General features: G+C 44.7%; 1 protein-coding gene across 1 annotated transcript; it reads left to right on the top strand.

Moving 5' to 3' along the window:
- Window positions 1–3,583: 3,583 nt before the first annotated feature.
- On the top strand, window positions 3,584–18,187 carry LOC146869528 (uncharacterized). Its single transcript, XM_085603807.1, has 3 exons — window positions 3,584–3,897; window positions 16,093–16,215; window positions 17,120–18,187. Exons 1-3 carry the CDS (start codon window positions 3,771–3,773, stop codon window positions 17,230–17,232), a joined length of 363 nt encoding a protein of 120 aa, XP_085459933.1. The 5' UTR covers window positions 3,584–3,770; the 3' UTR covers window positions 17,233–18,187.
- Window positions 18,188–19,988: the final 1,801 nt, after the last annotated feature.

Genomic DNA, 19,988 nt, shown 5'->3' with positions numbered 1-19,988 from the left:
CCGAGATTTGTACCTTTTAGCGATGCACATCTGGAATGGACTCAGTCAGAACGTGCGGATGATAAAGTCTTGCAAGAAGCTGTGCCGCCGTGTTTGAGACTTGATACTACGCACCCAGAGACACTCTTTCAGGATCAAACTGTGCCTGGTAAAGAACGCTACAACTTAAGGTCTAAAAAGGACAAATAAAATGTGAATTTTTTTGTGAATTACACTCTTTCAGACAAGAGAATATTTTTCTTTTTCGAACCACCATCCGGGTTCAGCTGCAGGGTCGCGGTATAAGAACTTAAGGGGTGGCCCGCGTATTGACGAAAGGTCTGCGGTTCTAGGGACGTCTAGGACGCCTGGACACACACTTAAGTGAAGAAGGAAAATTGCCGCGAGCAGCACGTTAGAGGATGGAGTCTGTTGTAACTGAAAGATGTTGAGAGAATAGATCTTAAGACAAGATTTTGTACATTGATACATAGCAAATGTTTTATAATATTGTGCTTTTTGATGTTTTTAAGTATCACATTGGCTTGTGTGGGTTGGACTGTCTATGCTATACAACAGATATCTGCACCCACCTCCCAACCTATGCTTTCTTCCACTACTGTTTCTTTGCACCAGTTTTATACGTTGCCTGAACATGAACAGACAAGGAGATCAGAATTTGTCAACAACTCGTTTATACAGTTTTGCATCAGCATCGGTTAGTAGTAAATACCACTAATTGTTGGGTTTGTGGTCTTATGCCTCATACGAAAGATAAAGGTATGCCATATTTGGTTTTGCCTTTTTCTTTTAATGGGTCTGTGTGGGCTTTTCAGACCATGTTTATCTATGCAAATGAGGTACACCCCTTACGTTCCCTTAAAGATAACTCGAGCAATAGTGCCTTAATAAGGGGAATAGTAGCTATGATCCGAGATATTGATGCATATAATGCTATCCCTAAGGATGAGGTGCAGGCTTACGTTGGTTGGAACGTGACTGGATATAGTACCAGTTTGACAGAGAAGGAGAGACAAAAAAGGTCTCCCCCTATTTGGATTGTACCCCACCGAGGCCACTTTTGTTTTCAAGGTAATGGTCGGAATCCGAAAGCTCAGCTAGGTAAGAGTATTCATCTCGGACTTCTCCACCGTTTGTGCCAGGTAAAGGCACATATTTTGTTTGTCATGACAGAGCCTACACATGGTTGCCACCTGATTTTTCAGGAACGTGTTATGTGGCGTTTCTACTTCCCCCTACATACCCTACTGTTTCAGACTATCATAGAACGAGATATGGTAGAGGTGTCTTCAATAAGGAAGATACCGCAGCACACGAAGTAGGAGATTTCTTCAAGGGCTTTTTACCCTTTTGGGGTCCTATGATCAATAGTAGGCATATTCGACAGCTTGTCCGCGTTGTTGAAGCTACTATTAATGAGACGGCAGGTGCTCTTAGTAATGTTACAGCTGAGCTTCAAGCGGACCGCCTTATGACTTTGCAGAACCGTATGGTATTAGACATCATACTTGCAGATCGAGGAGGAGTATGTAAATTGATTGGATCCAGTTGCTGTGTTTACATACCAGATAATGCCCCTACAGTGTACCAAGCCATCTCTAGGTTGTATAAAATCTCTGAGTCTATCCATGTAGACGAAGGAGATTGGTCATTGACGGGATGGTTTTGGGGACTGCTGTCCAAATGGGGATGGAAGATTTTGACATTCCTTGGTATGGTTTTAACCATCCTTTTCTCTTGTTGTCTTTGCATCCAGTGTGGTCCCGCCATTTGTAGTCTTTGTGCTACTATGTGTGTTCGGAGACCTGTCCCCGAGAGAAGTAGAGAATAATAAGATGATGCTACAGCAACACCTTGATGACCTCATGAATATCGACATAGACCTAGATTCAGATTAACATGAGTCTTAGGTTATTGCCTACGTAATGGCAAAAGGAGGGTCTGAGGTTCTGTAATTCTCGAGTCTGACTCCATTTTGTTCTGTGCCACCATTTGGTGTTGCCCTCACGTAGGCCTGTGAAGGTAGCCTGGCGAATAAAGTGGCCTGGCCTTCTTAGTTCATGTATACATTAACTAGGTTTCTTTTTGACTCTGAAATGAACTGTAAGAAACTGACCTCTGCACCTGAAACTGACCCCGCAAAGCCAATTTCCCTGATCAATCTTTGTCTGAGATTGCCAATCAATGTTCAGGACATCGTTAACTTTTAGTTTCCTTGCACATGCCTTATCTTGTTCAGCATCTGTTACCGTTTCTTTTTTTATGTTTCTTCATTACATGGGTTATGCTTTCAATTATAGGTTTGTCCCGGCTTGTGGAGATTGAATTTGGGACATTCCTAATAATTAACTTTTGGGTTGGGATACTGTAAATTGAGTTTTTGTTATGTGACACTTTGTTTGAAAATGTACCTTATTGGCTAGAATTTTGTGCAGTGGGTGTACATTTATAATGTGAATATTGGATATAAAAGGAGACATCTCGCCTTAGTAAAATGAGCAGTCTCCTGAGAATTTACACCGTGATGTATTTCTAGGATCACTGTTACTAGCTGCAGCTAATAAACTTGGTCTCTGATGCCATCCAGAAGTATTCCGTGTCTCTGTATGCCAAGACAGGTGAACACGAAGATCTTAGGCGTGTCCCCGACGCCGCTGGGTTAAACCCCGGTTCTTCAAAGGGGTGCAGGCACGGGCCTTATTTGGGGAGATGGAGTTGGCTGCACTAATTTTCTTTGTGCAGCGCCACCTCCCCTCAACCCTGACAGCAGGTGGCAGGCCTGGGTCCGGGTACGGCCTCCGGGAGTGTCGACAGCGGTGGGGGATGGTGCGCCGGGCAGTGTTGCGCTGCTCTGGGGTCCGGCGCACTCAGGCGCAGTTGACGCACCGGTGGTCCGACATCCTGGACCGTGAGCAGGACCTGCTGGACCTGCTAGGAGTGGAGGTCCCGGGTCTTGGTGAGTAACTATTTAATTATCACTACTTTGTGTCTGTTCTTCTGCTCTGTGTTATATTACGAATATCTTTTTTTTCTTCCAACCAGCTAGAATGTTGCTGCTTACATTCCAGGTTAATTACGTTTAAAAGTCTTCTGTGATTGTTATGACACAGGTGCTCCTCTGCGCTACTACTAATCTTACTTGTTTGCAACTTTGCGTTTGCGCTCGCTTAGCGTGATTCTGTAAGAGTTTTTTTTACAGAAATTAAGTTACGTAATGCTACAGTGACTCTAGTCTCTACTTTGTCCTGTCATTAAGAGAGAGGGGAGGATTGATACTTAGGTTTAGGTACTTTGTATGAGTTTGTAATTTTTTAGTGGTATGCATGATGCCCCCTCAGTTACGTCACGTGCTGCTAGTACGCCAGTCTTTATTAGAACCTTTTCTAGTTTGTTCAATGAGTGGTGGTAATTGGCTTAGCACTAGCAGAACATCAGCATCAATCAATAAACCCAAAATTTGGTGTATAAAAAAAATGTAGTCATGTGTCCTCCATTTGACCATATGCATTGTTGAGGACAAAAAAGAAGTGGAAATGCATACTTAATGTACAGTTGGCACCCCTGGAATAGGTGGGCTAGGTCGGGTGGTACGTCGTACTTAGGCTGGATTACTGTTGATAAATAGTAACTTAAGTAGTCGATCCGCGAATCCCCCAATACTACTTGTTGACCAGATGAGATCGGTCAATTTAGTTATTGCAATTGTTGTTTACATAGGTGTTTTTTGACCGTTCTTTAAAAATATTGTATTTGTTTGACACCATCCATCAATGTTTGTCTCTTTCTTATATCTTTCCTGTTCATCAGCACCCAGGGGCAGGCAGACAGGGAGTGGGCATTCGGCGGGAGAACACCACCACCATGAGGACACCAACGAGGGCTCCTCTGCTGGCCCCAGTAAGTCTTCTTGTTTTTAATAATATTTCTTATTCCATAACTTTTACTGCACCATATTTTTCACGAACTATTATTTCAGTTTCCCAATGCTATTTTTTACCAACAATTATCCTTCGATCTGTACGGTTTCAAAAATCTTGTTATCCCTGCCTCTGCTATGATGACTCTCTGTACTACTACTACTATCAGTCTGTCTGTACTGTAGTAGCTAAGCTTGCCCAGTTGGCCAGTGCCACTCTTTATTTGAAAGGTTGTAAATAAAACTCAGATTCACCAGTAGCTCTAGCCATAGATTCCAGTCCTTTGGGTCGTCCTCTTGTACTACTTCTAGTCTTATTGATCTTGAGTCTTTGTTAATCTTGAGGCTTTGACAATTCACAGCAACAAATGTCCAACCAGATTTATTACTATTTTGATATGATAGCCTATAGGACATACTACTACTTGTTGCAGGGATTCTGTGTTTGCACAGAACTATGCGCAGGAAACCAGGACCTCAGAGAATTGTGGTGTACCAGAAACTCCCCTCAGAACCAAGAACCCCATATCCGACTAGCTTAGTGTCCCATTCGTTAGCCTAGATCTAGCTCGGCGGTCCCAATGTATAGACAAACCAGAACAGGCGACTTAGATATTTCTCAGGTGTGGTGGGAATCCGAAATACCAGTTTGTACTTATTTAGCAGTCCACAACAGAATAATACAGACACGGTAAAGTTTAAAGAGTTTATTTTATAAACCTCGTGTCCTAAGATGCAGTACTTTGGCTAACACTAGGAAACAAATGGTTAAGATCAAAACCATCAGCATTGTTACAATACCATACACAACGAAAGGAGCAATCATAATAATAATGACAGTGGTAAACAGCCACACTCCTTTCTCTAGTAACTAATACGTTTATTATACTATTAGAAGGTCTCTTAGGCTAACAGGGGGAACCCCATACCGTATAGATCAGCTTTGTAGAATCACATCATAAGATCAGCGGGGCTCTCTCATGCATCAGCTCTTCTGTTCGAATGAAATGCTAAAACAATCTGTACGGTAATATTAAAGGCTCTTGTCCTTCAGTTATTGGCAGCTGCATGTATGATATGTCTAAAAAGTGGTAGGATCAATCTGAACACAACACTCTGCACCGTCTAGTGTCCTAACCTTGTTCTTTACATGATGTACAGACGAAGGTCGCAGCACAGTGTTTAAGAATGTTAAACAATAAACTGTTATCCTGTAAGGCAAAGTCGAGCAAGCATTTCTAAAATGAATAACATATAACAACACTGTCGCATGCAAAGCAGCAGAAACGGCAAGCTGGCTTTCTAACAGTTGGCGCGGTTATGCTAACTTAGTGTTGTAAATAGGGAGTGGCCAACCCACACTACACCCCCCTTTGATCGAATCACTAACCACTAGGGGCGCACTTTAGCAAGAACGCAGAGTTCAAGTGATATAGAACAGAACCAAGGGCGTGTACAATAAGTCCATATAAGGTAAGTGTAAAGTTCGAGAAGCGACAAAGAAAAAAATTGTGTAAAAATCAAAACTGATGTCCTAGAGAAAAAAAAATTTTGTTTGTAAAAAACGTATAAAAGATTTGACATCCTTCGATGCATTCTGTCTTAACTAAGTAAAACAGTCAATCCATCAGGGTATATGCACCGTACGTTGCAACAGCTTCCAAGAGGAAATCATTGGAGCGGTCCGCAAAAGTATCTGCCATCCAATTTAGCAATTCAAAGGAACACACGTGTTCTTCAACTATCGGAGCATCCAGCACCATAACAGGAGAACTGGCTGTATCCTCAAGATAACTCCGTTCAAGGAATCCAACAGCGGCCTCTCCGATATCCCAGTTCCCAAGGACTCCTTCTGTTGCACCCAAGGCCCTAAACCCGACACCAGAACAGGTAAACTCATGAGCCACTAAGGGGCCCATCAAGTCATCAAAATCCGGGTCAAGCGACACCAAGTTTGATAAGCACAAAGCCAGAGCCCACTGGAAGGGACAATCTAGGCAGTGAAAGACAGGTTGTACACAGGTAAAAAAGGGAAACCGGAAGGATAATCCATATTTGATGCTCAAAGTTGCCAGAGGCAAAATGCCGTAGTATTCAAGCATCCGGTTACGGAGATGGAGCAGACGGGGCATGTTGTCTTGCAATACTAGGCGTGCAGCCATGTCGTAGCGCGCAGATTAATAAGAGGATCCCTGCCGCAATAGCGAGGAGTAAGGGAAAGCCGCCAAAGACGCTCGAACAAATAGACTGTAAAAATGCGGGGATCACACCAAAAATAGTTTGAAAAGATGTCACGAGGCCTGAGCCCACAACTTTAAAAAAATGTACAAGGCCAGTCGTAGACGAAGCATTAAAGATAGTTTGTATCAATGTTCCAAAATGTAGGGGGAGGTCAGTATTTAAAAGGGCTTGTACTTCAGTGCGTGTGTTTGCTATGTGAAGAAGAAATGTTTCACGGGACGAAGTCAAAGAAACCTCTTCCCGAGACAAAAGAGCCCTTATTCTACTCATCCTGTTGAACTCTGCGTTCAAGGTTGGAATCGCCGGCCAGATGGATATATCGAGCTTGCCGTACGGGGGTGGGAAAAGGACGTTATTACAGCAAACCACCCTTTGTGAAACGGTGACTATGTAAGGAATACCCACTAGCATCCCACAGCAAGCTTCATTATTTAAAAGCAAATAACTACCGTTGGCAAGCAGCTTAAATGAAGACTTGATAACTGGCATTGGAATTCCTTTTAGGACACAAGCTAAATAAGGAGCGTGTATATTGCAAGCGCCATGTAATTGTATATGTCTACAAACCACAGAATGATCAGGAGCGGAAGTGCACTCTTCACCTTTCAAGTAAACTTCCTTGCCATCCCTCACGCATCTATATGTGAAAGGAAGTGACCAAACTTCGTGCAGGAAGGCATTACCAAGCTGTTCATATCTGCCTATGGCATAATGCTTCATGCACGAACTGAACTTAAACCTATTGAAAGGCAACGTGATCAACCCGTGTACTAACCACACAGCCGAATTCAACTCAGCAATAGAAAAAGGTAATGGTTCTAGCTTTTCAATGTGCAGTAATGCGTAAGTTGCGTCTTTCATGGACATAAACTGCTGTTTATCGGTCAAATTAAAAGGCAGGAACAACGAAGACGTATTCATGTAATCCCAAGGGACTTTCCCAGCCTTTAACGTTTGCAAGGTCCATGCAAACTGCATAATCGTACGCAACTGATTTTGACCATGGTATAACACAGACACATCATCCTGCACAATGTCTACGACAGATGAAACAATATTATCTAATGTATAAATCCTAGAAGACAAGGTGTTAATACTATTGTCTATAACAGCCAATACTTTCTCCATATTGGCCTGGTCAATAGCACGAAGTCTCGAGGCTGCTTCAATTTGTGACAATTTCCAAACTTCATTGTAAATAGCATAAACCCATCTCTTGGACCTGCCAGTCGCAGGTCCTTTAATAAAATCATTTAAATCTATTTTGTCATTTAACCGTGATAAATGAAGCTTAACTGAAGTCAATGTGGAATGTTGCAACCATGACTGGCATAACTTACCTACCGAGTAGGTACTTACCGTGTGTGACGATGGAAAACGAGGGTCTACTCTAAGTTGTGTATACCCTGGTGTCAAATCCAGAAACCGACGTTGACAGGAATCTGAACCCGTCTGCCATATCAACCATTCTTCCGGATCTATTGCTGAAATATTGAAGGTGGTGTTGGAGACGAGGGACTGCAACATAGTAAGGGACAGATCTGTGTGATTCGCCCAATTAGGGTAAGCACCCAGATCCGGGATTGTGGGGGAATTCAATTTTTTAGATATAGCCAATCCAAAACAGGTGGTCTGAAAAATAGTTGAATTAAAAAATAACATATGATTTGGTATAAGACAGGCACGATGCAAAGCTTCTGTTCCTTGTACCTGCCACGGTTTAGTTCCCCAATTCGATTTAAGATCGATAGTAGCTTTCCAGAGGTCATAACCTCCAACAGCCAATTCATCCATAAAGGATTTGGAATATAATAATTTTGTGTGTGTCTAATTTTAGAAGCTGGTTCTACCACTACCTTAAAATAAAAAGACTCAGGGTGAGACACACTAAAATCTGAAAAGTATGTGAATTTTTTTACTAACGTGGCAGAACTGCCAGGCATAGGGACAGGACAATGTTCCCACTGTGTGAAATTAACAAAGTTCCGAAATGTATTTGCCCTGTGTAAAAAATGTGTGTCATAATGTTGATAGCAAAACTGTTCATCGTAATTTGCATTATTCAATATATAAATCCTCAGCATCAAATGCAGCATAATATTTTAAATCTGAAAACAGTGTTTCTATCGTGTGCACATCCCAATAATCCGATCGGATGTTCTGTTTAACGACATCACCCATGGAAACACGAAAAACAGTTGGTACATTAATCACTTCGGTGGGACCATGAATTTGAAAGTTCACAGCATCCCAAGCAATTCCATCACGTACAGGCCAGGCGGTGATGTTCACAAAAGTCTGGTCCCTTTTCATGATGTGTGATGAAGAATGGGGAGCTAAAGTTCCATCAATTAATCGAATTGTAGATCGCTCATTCAGGTAGTGTCCATTGATCAATTTAAAAAACACTACCACAAAGCCAATGGACATAAACAAAAAAATACTTATTAGCACCAGCCAGATGTAAGTCCAAGGTGCAACCAAAAAATGTCTGTTGAACCAGGCAAAAAATGTAGAAATTTTGGAAGGGGCAGTGGAAGTCAATGATTCAGTTTCAAAGGAAGAATGTGACTGGGCAATTGTTGTTGAATGTAATAGAGGCAAAGGTACTTCTGTTGGATAAGCATACTCCGGATCATCAGGTGAACCACCAGCATTAGATGGCACAGAAGGACCAGCAACTGCAAGCATCTCAATGGAAACTTCAGGTAAGATGTTGGAGGGTGGCACTACAACAGAGTTTCTCAGCATTGAAGGGCAAGAAACTGAAGGTGTTATACTATGGAGTATCGGCCACCCGCTGTAGCTTGACATTGTCAATCGAGATGTACCTGTTCTCCTTGCGACCAGGAAGTGGAGGTAAAACAACTGTACGCGTACCCAGGACTCCAAGCACCGGGACTGGTGCACGATAAGAGGGGCCGAACTCCTTCTTGTTCTCCACCTTCTCATGGACCAGGTCACCAACTCGAGGTAGCCAGCCGACTACCGGAATCTGGAGTGCAGCTTCAGATGTAGAGGGTACGTGTCCTTTCGCTAGAGTGTCTCTGGCTTCTTGTAGATTCTGCAATACAGCACAGTGGTCATCTAGGTCAAAAGGGGCGGCAGCAGCCGCCATGTCTAGACCATCAAGGTCCGGGACAAACATTCTCACTCCAAAGAGCATCATGTATGGGGTCCTCCCACCCAGAGACCTTCTAGGGAGATTATTAAGTGCACGCTGTACGTCATACAAGTGGGAGAGCCAGTTCCGGCCTGTACTTAATACCCTCGCTGTCAAAGATTGCTTTAGGTCATGGTTCATCCGCTCCACAACACTATTGCCGTCAGGCCGGTATGGAGACGAAAATTTGACTTGGACCCCCAGTTCACTCATGGCCTCCTTGTACGCCTTTGAGGCGAACGCAGGACCCTGATCAGAATGAAGGGTACCACATGCAAAACTCCCTATAAAGATACGCAAATCCTTGATGACAGTTCTGGCATCAGCACTCCTTTGTGGCCATACCCACAGGAAACGTGTGCACGAATCAACTGCAACCAAGATGTATTTGTACGCAGTATCAGAGGTAATAGGACCGCAGTGATCTAAATAAACGCACGCAAGTGATTGATTAGATATGTGCAACTGTGTTTGTGGCGGATGCGCTGCAGAAGAAGGTTTAATCTGCTGGCAAATTTCACATGTAAGAACATATGCCCGCGCTTGTTTGTACAAACGGTACCACCAGTAACGTTGTTGCAACTGAGATACAGTAGCCGACACTCCGGCATGCGCAGACGCAACACCCTCGTGGGCTGCTGATATCAAAGACCATCTACGGTCTGCGTTGTGAATCACCCTGTCACCAACGTCATTAATCCTCACTAACGGGACGTTATCAGGACTTAAGTGATAATGGTATCGAGAAGGGAAGCCTTTCGGAAAAGTCGTCCCTTTCTCGGAAGCAGCAATAGCTGCCAAGATGTCATCATCGATCTTGCTTTTGGATCTTGTAACTGCTGCTACTAGATATGTTGCCACTGCTGTTTTTGCTGCCTCGTCAGCCAAACTGTTACCGACAGCATGGACACCAACTCGTTGGTGACCAAGAGTGTGAATTACATTCACGAGAGGCAGCAGTTCCTTAAGTGCTGCCACTCGAACCCAAAGCGTTTTATGCTTTATTGTGCTACCTTTGGAATCACGGAAATCATTCTGAATCCAAAAATGTAGATTGTCATTGTAAGATTGAACACAATAGAACGAATCACACACCAGTGGGGATTCGAAGATCAGTGTACTCCAGCGCAAGCACCAGAGCACGAACTTCAGCCAACTGAGCGGTACAATCACCTAAAGTCTGTGTATGCACAGCTTCAGATTGGAACTCTCCATTCACGAAAGTACCCACAACTATTGCGCAGGCAGCTGAATAGGCGTGCTTCAATCCAGTAGCGGGTTGCGCAGACCCGTCAGTGTAAATGACACAACGGTACTCCTCAAGTGGGCGCAATGTCGAAGGAGTCGGATGAACGAATTCATAATCAAAAAACTCCTGAGACTGCAACGCCGCGTCAAAGATATATGTGACGTCTTGCGAAGCTAAGGAAGTCACCGATTGTATCCACCTTGGATGCAAAGCCTTAGAATATGGTACACTAGCTTTTGTGACTGCCTCGAGGGCAGGGTACGGTGTTACCACCAGCATGTGCTTTCCCTGTGATAGCGCTCGTTCTTTCAGGATCGCCATCTGAACTGCTGTCAGTACTTTTTCGAAAGCGGAAAAGCGCAGCTCAGCTGAAGTGTACAGATGAGATTTGTAAGCAATGGGAACGGTGTCGCCCTCATTGAAAGTTAAGTACGTGAAACCCACTGCGCCTGGTACAATTCTAATAACCAGGTTAGTGTGGTTATCACGAGTTTGTAAGTATTTTGAAGCAAGAAGATCAGACTGCAAAGTTTGCAATGCAGCTGTATGCTCTGGCAGCCAGCATGATTTGGTAAAAGTAGGTTGTACCAAGGCATAAAGTGTCTTGATACGCTGGGCATAATCAGGAATGTAGGTACAACCGAAATTCAGAAAACCCAGCAATGATTGTAACTTCTTCAGCGTTGTAGGAGTACAAAGGCGTGCACACTTCTCAAGGAAGTGCGGAGCCAAGCCGCGACCCTCATTGTTGAGTTCGTACCCCAAGAACAACACTGTGAGCTCGGCAATGTGGCACTTCGCAAAATTGAATTTGTATCCGAAGTCTGCAAACATAGTGATTATGCAATCCACGCGAGCAAGGTGTGGAAGCAACTCGTCGTCTGTCAGATAAATGTCATCAACATACGAGTATGCATCCGGGTCCATATACTCTAAGAGCGAGACCACTCGAGCAGCAAAGACCCCAGGGCTGTTCTTATAGCCCATAGGCAGCCTATTAAACTTTCTTTGTTTACCGCCTGAGGTAAAAGCCGTCCACTCACTACTTTGTGGGGACAGGTTATGGCTGTAAAAACCATTGGAAATGTCAAGTGTGGTTTTAAACCGTTTTCTCACAAGACTATCGACGAGAGCCGACCCGTGAGTATTTTGTACCGCGCACGTCCGGCAGTGAGAGTTTAAGTTCCGGTAATCCAAAACTAGGCGGTACGACCCGTCAGGCTTCGTCACAGTGAATAAAGGGTTATTCATAGGTGACACACAAGTTTCAATTACTCCCTGATATTCCAATTGTTCAAGGATAGTCGCGACGTGAGCTCTAGCTTCGCGACGCATGGGATATTGGGGTTGAGGCTGGGGATCGGACCGCAATGGAATCGTATGGTCAGGAGAAATTTTATCCCAGCCCACTTGATTGCAATACAACGCAGGCGCTTGCACCTGCGCCCACTCGTCGGCCAACCTGTTAGGTTGTTCCATAGGCACCATGTGCCCAAAGGCGGGGAGTATCACTACTTCCCCTCTAGGAACATCTAAAATGAAAGCCGGAGGCCAATCCTCCTCTGCTAACAGAATGTCATAAGTGGAGGATAAATTATCCCAAAAAACTACTCTAATTCTACGATGTATGTCACCCTCTATTTTAAGGATTATGTCAAACATCTGTTCAGGGGGGGCCACGCGAGTATCAGCAGTTTCAACAGTTACATATGTATCAGTTGCTGTCACCTCCAGATACGGACGCAGTGCTTGCCGCACTACTGTAACTTCCGCCGCGCTGTCTAACACCGTTAGAGCCCATGTCCGGTTCTGAAGCAGTGTCCGTACCATCTGAGGCATATCTCGCTGTTAGGGCAGCAACTTTCTTTTTCTGAAATGGAGGTCTTTGACGCGCAGCGTCGTCCTGCTTGCCTTTTACGTCTGTCTGGCGGGGTTGCTCACGTCCTTGGGCACCCCTTCCTCTTCCACGGTCTCCGCCACCGGATTGTGAAGCCGATGTTTCCTGTGAAGAACGAGGAGAGCGTTCAGAAACCTGAAATCTATCAGGTGACTTAATATTAGAACGATCGTGCAAATCATATTTACGTTCAGTTGTCGACTGAACTGGCGAAGCAGAACGTGACCTACGCTTCTGTTGCTGTTTTCCCTGTTTTTTGGTTCGCCAACTTTCCTTCGGAAACTTGGGCTTTTCGTCTTTTGTAGACGAACTCACCTTAGTCTGCTGTACTACATCAGGAATCTTAACGGTGGGTTTCACACCTAAGGCGCTACGTCCCACCATTCTGTAGGCTTTTGCAATAATTTTTGCAAATTCCCTAGGCTTGTCGGCAGGAGCCACAAGTTCCAGCATATTGCCTACTTGGAAGTGAAGAGCATCTCCTTTTAGGTTCCCCATCACCATGGAAGAAACCACATCGAAGCTGTCGACTAGCTTCATTCCCAATTCAATAGCCGCCTCTGCACCATGATTTTCCTGAACTTTCTTGATGACAGAGGGTAGTACTGACATAGACGGAGTGCCATAGCACTTCGAATAAGTCGCAGCAAAGACTGTGCCCCAATTGTTACAATCGACAATATCAGGGACCAGATCTTTCGGTAAAGTAATGGTGAGTATCCTGTGTTTATCCACAGGAGAAGTGTTTGGAAACACGGCTTCCAGTTGATCAAACTTTTCAGCAAGCCAATAAGGAAATTCATCCTTACTGAGGGGGCGCTTGCCCACAACCGCATTAACCATCACGGGACTAATGACCACAGCTCGGTGGTCAGTCGTGTGACCCGCAACAGTAGGTGCCCCCACCTGTTCGTTGCGAGACACGTACTGCACTAAAGCCCTATGGATCGTAATCAAGGCAGTGTGCAGTACTCGTAAGTCTGCCACCCCAACCGTCATGTAATTTGGATGGGGTGTGAAACCGGCCAGCACCGGCCAATCAGCTCCTGCAATTGACAAAGGGCCAAGTCGTGGCGGTGCTACCGTATGGGGAAGGGCACCATTAAACCAAATAGTATGCTGCCAGGCAGAAATAGGTATTTCTAGTGTCCTATACGGAGCATAAGCAACAGGTACTTGTGTGGCAGTATACTCGTGGAACGTATCATCTTCGACCACTTCTGGAAAAGTCACCCATGAGTAAAACAACTCATAAGGGTGCGCTGCGTCAGCAGCTACCACAAAGACCACAGCCAGCCCGTCATCAGGCACCCCATACGTCCGTAAGTGCTGACGTAGAGGAACCCTACTATGTGCGGCTATATTGACCGACATCAGGACACACTAAAGAATAACGACAAGTCTCACAGTAGCACTTGGGTTCAGTAAAAACTAATCTTTTTAATTATCAAGCTTGAACGAACCTTTAGTCGAAACCTAGGTAGATTAAGCCGTCACTCCCGTTATCCGGAAACCAGAGTGAGGGCGTTGTGGACTAATAAAAGTACTACTAAGGCGTATCAGATCATAACACGTTGGGCGCCATGTTGCAGGGATACTGTGTTTGCACAGAACTATGCGCAGGAAACCAGGACCTCAGAGAATTGTGGTGTACCAGAAACTCCCCTCAGAACCAAGAACCCAATATCCGACTAGCTTAGTGTCCCATTCGTTAGCCTAGATCTAGCTAGGCGGTCCCAATGTATAGACAAACCAGAACAGGCGACTTAGATATTTCTCAGGTATGGTGGGAATCCGAAATACCAGTTTGTACTTATTTAGCAGTCCACAACAGAATAATACAGACACTGTAAAGTTTAAAGAGTTTATTTTATAAACCTCGTGTCCTAAGATGCAGTACTTTGGCTAACACTAGTAAACAAATGGTTAAGATCAAAACCATCAGCATTGTTACAATACCATACACAACGAAAGGAGCAATCATAATAATAATGACAGTGGTAAACAGCCACACTCCTTTTCTCTAGTAACTAATAAGTTTATTATACTATTAGAAGGTCTCTTAGGCTAACAGGGGGAACCCCAGTCCGTATAGATCAGCTTAGTAGAATCACATCATAAGATCAGCGGGGCTCTCTCATGCATCAGCTCTTCTGTCGAATGAAATGCTAAAACAATCTGTACGGTAATATTAAAGGCTCTTGTCCTTCAGTTATTGGCAGCTGCATGTATGATATGTCTAAAAAGTGGTACGATCAATCTGAACACAACACTCTGCACCGTCTAGTGTCCTAACCTTGTTCTTTACATGATGTACAGACGAAGGTCGCAGCACAGTGTTTAAGAATGTTAAACAATAAACTGTTATCCTGTAAGGCAAAGTCGAGCAAGCATTTCTAAAATGAATAACATATAACAACAGTGTCGCGTGCAAAGCAGCAGAAACGGCAAGCTGGCTTTCTAACAGTTGGCGCGGTTATGCTAACTTAGTGTTGTAAATAGGGAGTGGCTAACCTACACTACATACTGTTGTAGGGATCTTGCACATACAGACCTTTGCACAAGAAAATAGGATGTTGGTGATGGTAGGTTGGACCTTCCTCACACACCTCAATCAGAAATTCAGAACCCACCACAATCCCCTGCCCGACTATAGTACTGTCTAGTAATAACTATTAGGTCTCCGAACCCTCCCCCCAAGATACCCAACAAGTAGAAAACCCAGAACATAACACACCCAACTTCTCAGTCGTGGAAGCAATGCACATGAACACCCTTCCTTTAATTTGCTCACTCCTCGTGTAAGTCCACACCAAATACCACCAAGTCTATGTAAGTTCAAAATGTTTATTTTGAATTGAGAAGCTCTGTACATTGTTCTATTATATAATGCAGCACCAACCGGAAAATCAATATCATTAAAACAATAAACATTGTTACACTTACTTACAGTTGGGAATTAAATCATGATAACTGAACAGTGGTGGAAGGGAGCACCACCATCCCCCTAGGAATTTAGTTTATATAAATGTATCAATGAAGATCTCTGAGTGAAGGGACCCCTCACCTTAGAAGAACTTAGTACTGGTAGTTGTTGCATCATTCATAAGCTCTGCAAAGCTCTGGTTCGTAGAAGGGAATCTTCCGTCTGTAATGCGAAAAATGAAATGGTGCGCGTTAGTATATTGCAACTTGCAAGCATTTCTCAGCCGTGCCAAAAAGTGTAGCATTTATGGATAAGCAATATGGACTAACAGTACACCAGTACTGCATAAAAAAGTGGCTTGTTAATGTTTTTGTTGACCGCTTGTATGCAACGCGTAGACAGTAGCAGTGTGAGGCAGGTCATGTGGGCTCAAAGGTGTCTTATACAAAAAGCTGCAAGGTAACGTCACATGTGCAAAAATAAGAGACACAAAGGTAAAATGGTTGCATGGCTCGGGCTAACTAAGAAAAGGCTAGAATGACCCTCGGGGGGACCATATATAACTATTAGTGTCTACTCTACTACTACCTGATTTGTACTAGTGATGTATGTTATATACTATTAACTCATTTATCAATCTTGCTACTGACCATTAGGGGGAGGTGTATATGACGCCTAATAAATGTGTAATGTTTTCTAGGCGCACTACCGACCACCATTGCCGGGGCCAGCGAAGGCGACGCGGAGGGAGAGGATGCGGCAGTTGCTGCCGATACCGACGATGGAGCGGTAGGTGGAGTGCCAGCACCAGTAGGGGGCGGTGGTAAGTTAGATTCATAATCCTTAACTATTGTTGACAGTACACTCACTGCAAGGGTGTACTGTATGTAAACTGTACTGTTGAGACTTAGGGCCCCATTAGGATGGCGGGCGGATTGCCCCCGCCAGGCCAGCGGTAGTCGCCGCCGCCCCACAGGGGCAAACCTCCCGCCATCCTTGTAGAAAAGAATCAGACCCCCTACATGTCGACCAGGAGGAAAAGGGTTCAATATGGTGGTGGTGTCTCTCTGAACACACCACCAGCCATATAATCTGCATTTTGGAATGCCTTTGCATGGCAGCATTGCCGGCCGCCACAGAAAGGCATGCAGAGTATGCTTGGGGGCCCCCATGGAGGGTACCTATGCTATGGTACCCCCCTGCCTTTCAAAGCAAAACGTGACAGGCTCCGCGCGGGGCCTGTCATGTTGTGCTTGGAAAAGCACAACATGTATTTTTAGCATTGCTTTCGGCACCGCCCACCAGATTGAAAAAAAAACAGGATGCGCGCGCCACTGTAGCGGGTGCATCCTCCTAATTGTCCCCACGGGACCCCCACCCTTTTTAGCGTGAGGATGGCGGTCGGACTTTTGTACGAGTTGTTGTGAACATTTGAGGAGTGAACTAGACTAAACACCCTTTAATTGGCATAGGGGCGGGAGTATTGAGTAACCAATGACCTCATCTATCTGATTTCAACTCCACTTTGTAGTTTTATGGAGAAGAGCACCTGGTGCACTGTTCAACTAAAAAGTGAAAGACGGGTGGAAGGAAGAAGGACGGGCGAGATTTAAAATGTTATGTACTGTGCTTTATAGTGCTACTCTACCATGCCACTATGTGAATAATTAACTGTTTTCTAAGAGTATATTTTACAATTGTCTTGTTTTTTTCTTTTTGATACACAGCTACTCCTTCCAAAGTCAATCGGAAGGAGTTGGCCGCCAAGGCACGGCGCCGGAAGCTGGAGGCAATCCAGCAGGAATATCGGCGGCTGGTGGTCTTTTCAGAGGAGGAGTAGGAGACTGCAGCAGCACTTGAAGCCTCCTCCATTTTAGATGGCACCACTCACTTCTGCCATGATGGTCGATCCTCCCCAAAGCCAGTCCCAAGTCAGGAATACCTAGGCAAAGACCCAGGAAGCGTACAAGAGGTGCTTCCCATGGTAGATCCTTGAAGAGGCTGTACCCCTCCCAGACTGAACAGGAGTGGGCAGCAGCACTGCTTGCAGTGGAAGAGTTAGCACTGATGCAAAATACAGATACTGAAACTGTCATTCTTCGGAATGTAGATCAATGGCCTGCGAATCAGACACTTTTATAGTTAATGGGCAGAACCTGCCTAAAGTGACCCCACACTCTGTGGACAACCTGATCTGAGAGGATTGCACTGGGGTTTTATTGCGCTGCTGCCTATGATTTGGGACTGAGTACCTATATAGTTGGGGGAAACCGCAGGTGAATTATATTGTTTAGGCTTAATGATTCTGACCCCTGCATGTGGTTATTGTTCAATCTAAGGTCCCTGGAGTTCTTGATAACTACGACACCAGCTGGCTCATGTCCCTGGGCAAACACCTAGAAAAGGGATGGCGCAACACTGGTGAAGCTCATACTACCTATCCTTCCACACCCAAATTAGCCCCTGCCAGGAGACTTGAGGTGGCAGACTATTAACAATGTTTTTTACTTTTCAGGATTGGGTGGCCGGCTGTTGCTGGGCTGCTCTTGGATTAGGGACTTTGTAGTTGGGGGTTTGTTCGTTTGTCTCAGGGGTTGAAATGCCTGTTGATTCCGAGCGGGTGGGCCACAGGGGTGATTGAGGATCGTATATGAATCAGGGGGAGGGAGAAAGAAGGAGTTGCGACCCACTCAGCTTCTTTAACAAATATCTGAAATATCAAAAGAGAGTGGATCACTGGTCCTGAAAGAACCAAAGTAAGCATCAACAGTTAATAAACTGTTAAGAAACCCTCAAGCACGTTTTCTGCAAGGTGGTATTATAGCGGTATGTTCGATTATCCGCTGTGCTTAACAACGTGACAGCATCATCATTGGGTTACTGTGTGCTTCCTCCACCCGGAGGTTCTTGCCTCTGGTTTTTTCAGTAGTGATCATAAAAGGTGTGTGATAAAGGCATCCCAGTGAGTGTAGGTTAAAAAACTCGTAAAACCAGTCAAAAAATATTTTAATAGGACTGGGTTCGGGTTAGGTTAAAAAAATGATTTATGTGCAGAGTTAGACACTTTAGGGTCTGTTGCACTTGGTGAAAGTATTCAAAAAAATGTGGTCGACATGTTTCAGCCCAATCTAGTGCCCCTGAGGGTCAGGTGGGCTTTCTTCAGGACCAAATGTGATAGTGGAGGAATCTAAATATTCATTGGACTCCTTAGGGAGGGTGGAGTGAATAGTCCAACCAGCATGAAAGAGTTCGTTTTGAACCTTGTTTTCTCTAGTTGCGGAAAACCTTCGGGGGTAGGAGGCTAAACCTCGCTCTTGCGCATAGGTGTAGTCGACTTGTTCTGCCGCTGCCTCTCTTTCCCCGGTAAGTTTGATTGAGGATCGTCACAGGGGTCACATGCACGGATTTACTAAATGGCAGACCCTAAATTTACCTAAACTTTATGTCCTGGAACATCAGGGGGATGGGGTCCGCCCTAAATGCCACAACATTCACAGATATCTGAAGAGGCAAGGAGTGCAAATGACTATGTTACAACGGACTCACCTTACGGGGGGTAGACCACTTACTGCATAGATGGCAGGTACAATTATTTGCTACCTCTTACTTGGCCTATTCCAGGGGTGCTCTTATATGGATAAAGGCAAGGACACCTTTTGAACTTACACACTCCACAATCGACCAAGAGGGATGATATGTACTGATTAGGGGTAAACTGTTAGTCAAGCACATTCCACTGGGGAGCGTGTATGCCCGAACCAAGACCAAGTAGCTTTTTCCAGGTGCTGTCAACCCCACTAGCTCTTTTAGTAACCTATGACATTTTACTGGGGGAGTGGGGGGTTTTACTGAGTGGCTGATGGTACACTTGAACTTTCTACCCCCCTCCTTCCCGCTCGGGGCCTTGGCACATAAATCCTTTGAAGGCCTTAGGGACTGGTTAGAACACTGGGAATTTTCGGATATCTGGAGGGTCCAGCTTGGGCAGGAACAAGACTACTTGTATTATTCCCGCATTTACCATTTGCATACTCGACTGGATGTGTTTGTTTGTTCCACCAGACTTGACCAATATGGGACCCATATGGAATACTTGGGACGCACAGTGTTGACCATAGCCCATTACCTTAAGAATTCCGACCGGTTGAGGAGCGCTCGGATATCTCCACGTGGCGTCTTAATCTCCTGTCCCTAGAGGACTCATGCTTTAGCAACTCATTAAGCACTGCTATCACTGAATACTTTGCTCATAATCAATCAGGGCTCTGCATCATCTGGCCTCCTTGAGTGGGAGGCATTTAAAGGGGTGGTGTGAGGCCACTGTCTGTGGCAGTCAGTTGGAGTGAGGAGAAAGCTCAATGAGGAACTTTGCCAGTTGGGTGGTAAGCTACACGATTTCGATAACATACTAGGGACTGATGAAGCCGCACAGGCCCGACTCAAGGAAGCCAGGGAGCACTACAACACTATACTTGAGTGCCTGTACTGCCATTATTATAAAGACTATTGGCCTGATTTAGATCTTGGTGGATGGGTTATTTTTTTCATTGGTGTTTTTTACTGTTTTGGGATTACACGATATACACAGCAGTAGCA

The sequence above is a fragment of the Triturus cristatus genome, chromosome 1_1, assembly GCF_964204655.1.
Source record: "Triturus cristatus chromosome 1_1, aTriCri1.1, whole genome shotgun sequence".
NCBI classification, from domain to species: Eukaryota; Metazoa; Chordata; class Amphibia; order Caudata; family Salamandridae; genus Triturus; species Triturus cristatus.
The sequence above is the reverse complement of the archived record's forward strand: the minus strand, read 5'-3'. Positions and strand labels throughout refer to the sequence as shown.

Bases quoted from the DNA above. Each gene is read 5' to 3' on its own strand.
- LOC146869528 (XM_085603807.1), top strand. From the start codon at position 3,771: ATGTTTGTCTCTTTCTTATATCTTTCCTGTTCATCAGCACCCAGGGGC. The intron at 3,898-16,092 runs GTAAGTCTTCTT...AATGTTTTCTAG, and splicing joins GGGCTCCTCTGCTGGCCCCA to GCGCACTACCGACCACCATT. The intron at 16,216-17,119 runs GTAAGTTAGATT...TTTGATACACAG, and splicing joins AGCACCAGTAGGGGGCGGTG to CTACTCCTTCCAAAGTCAAT.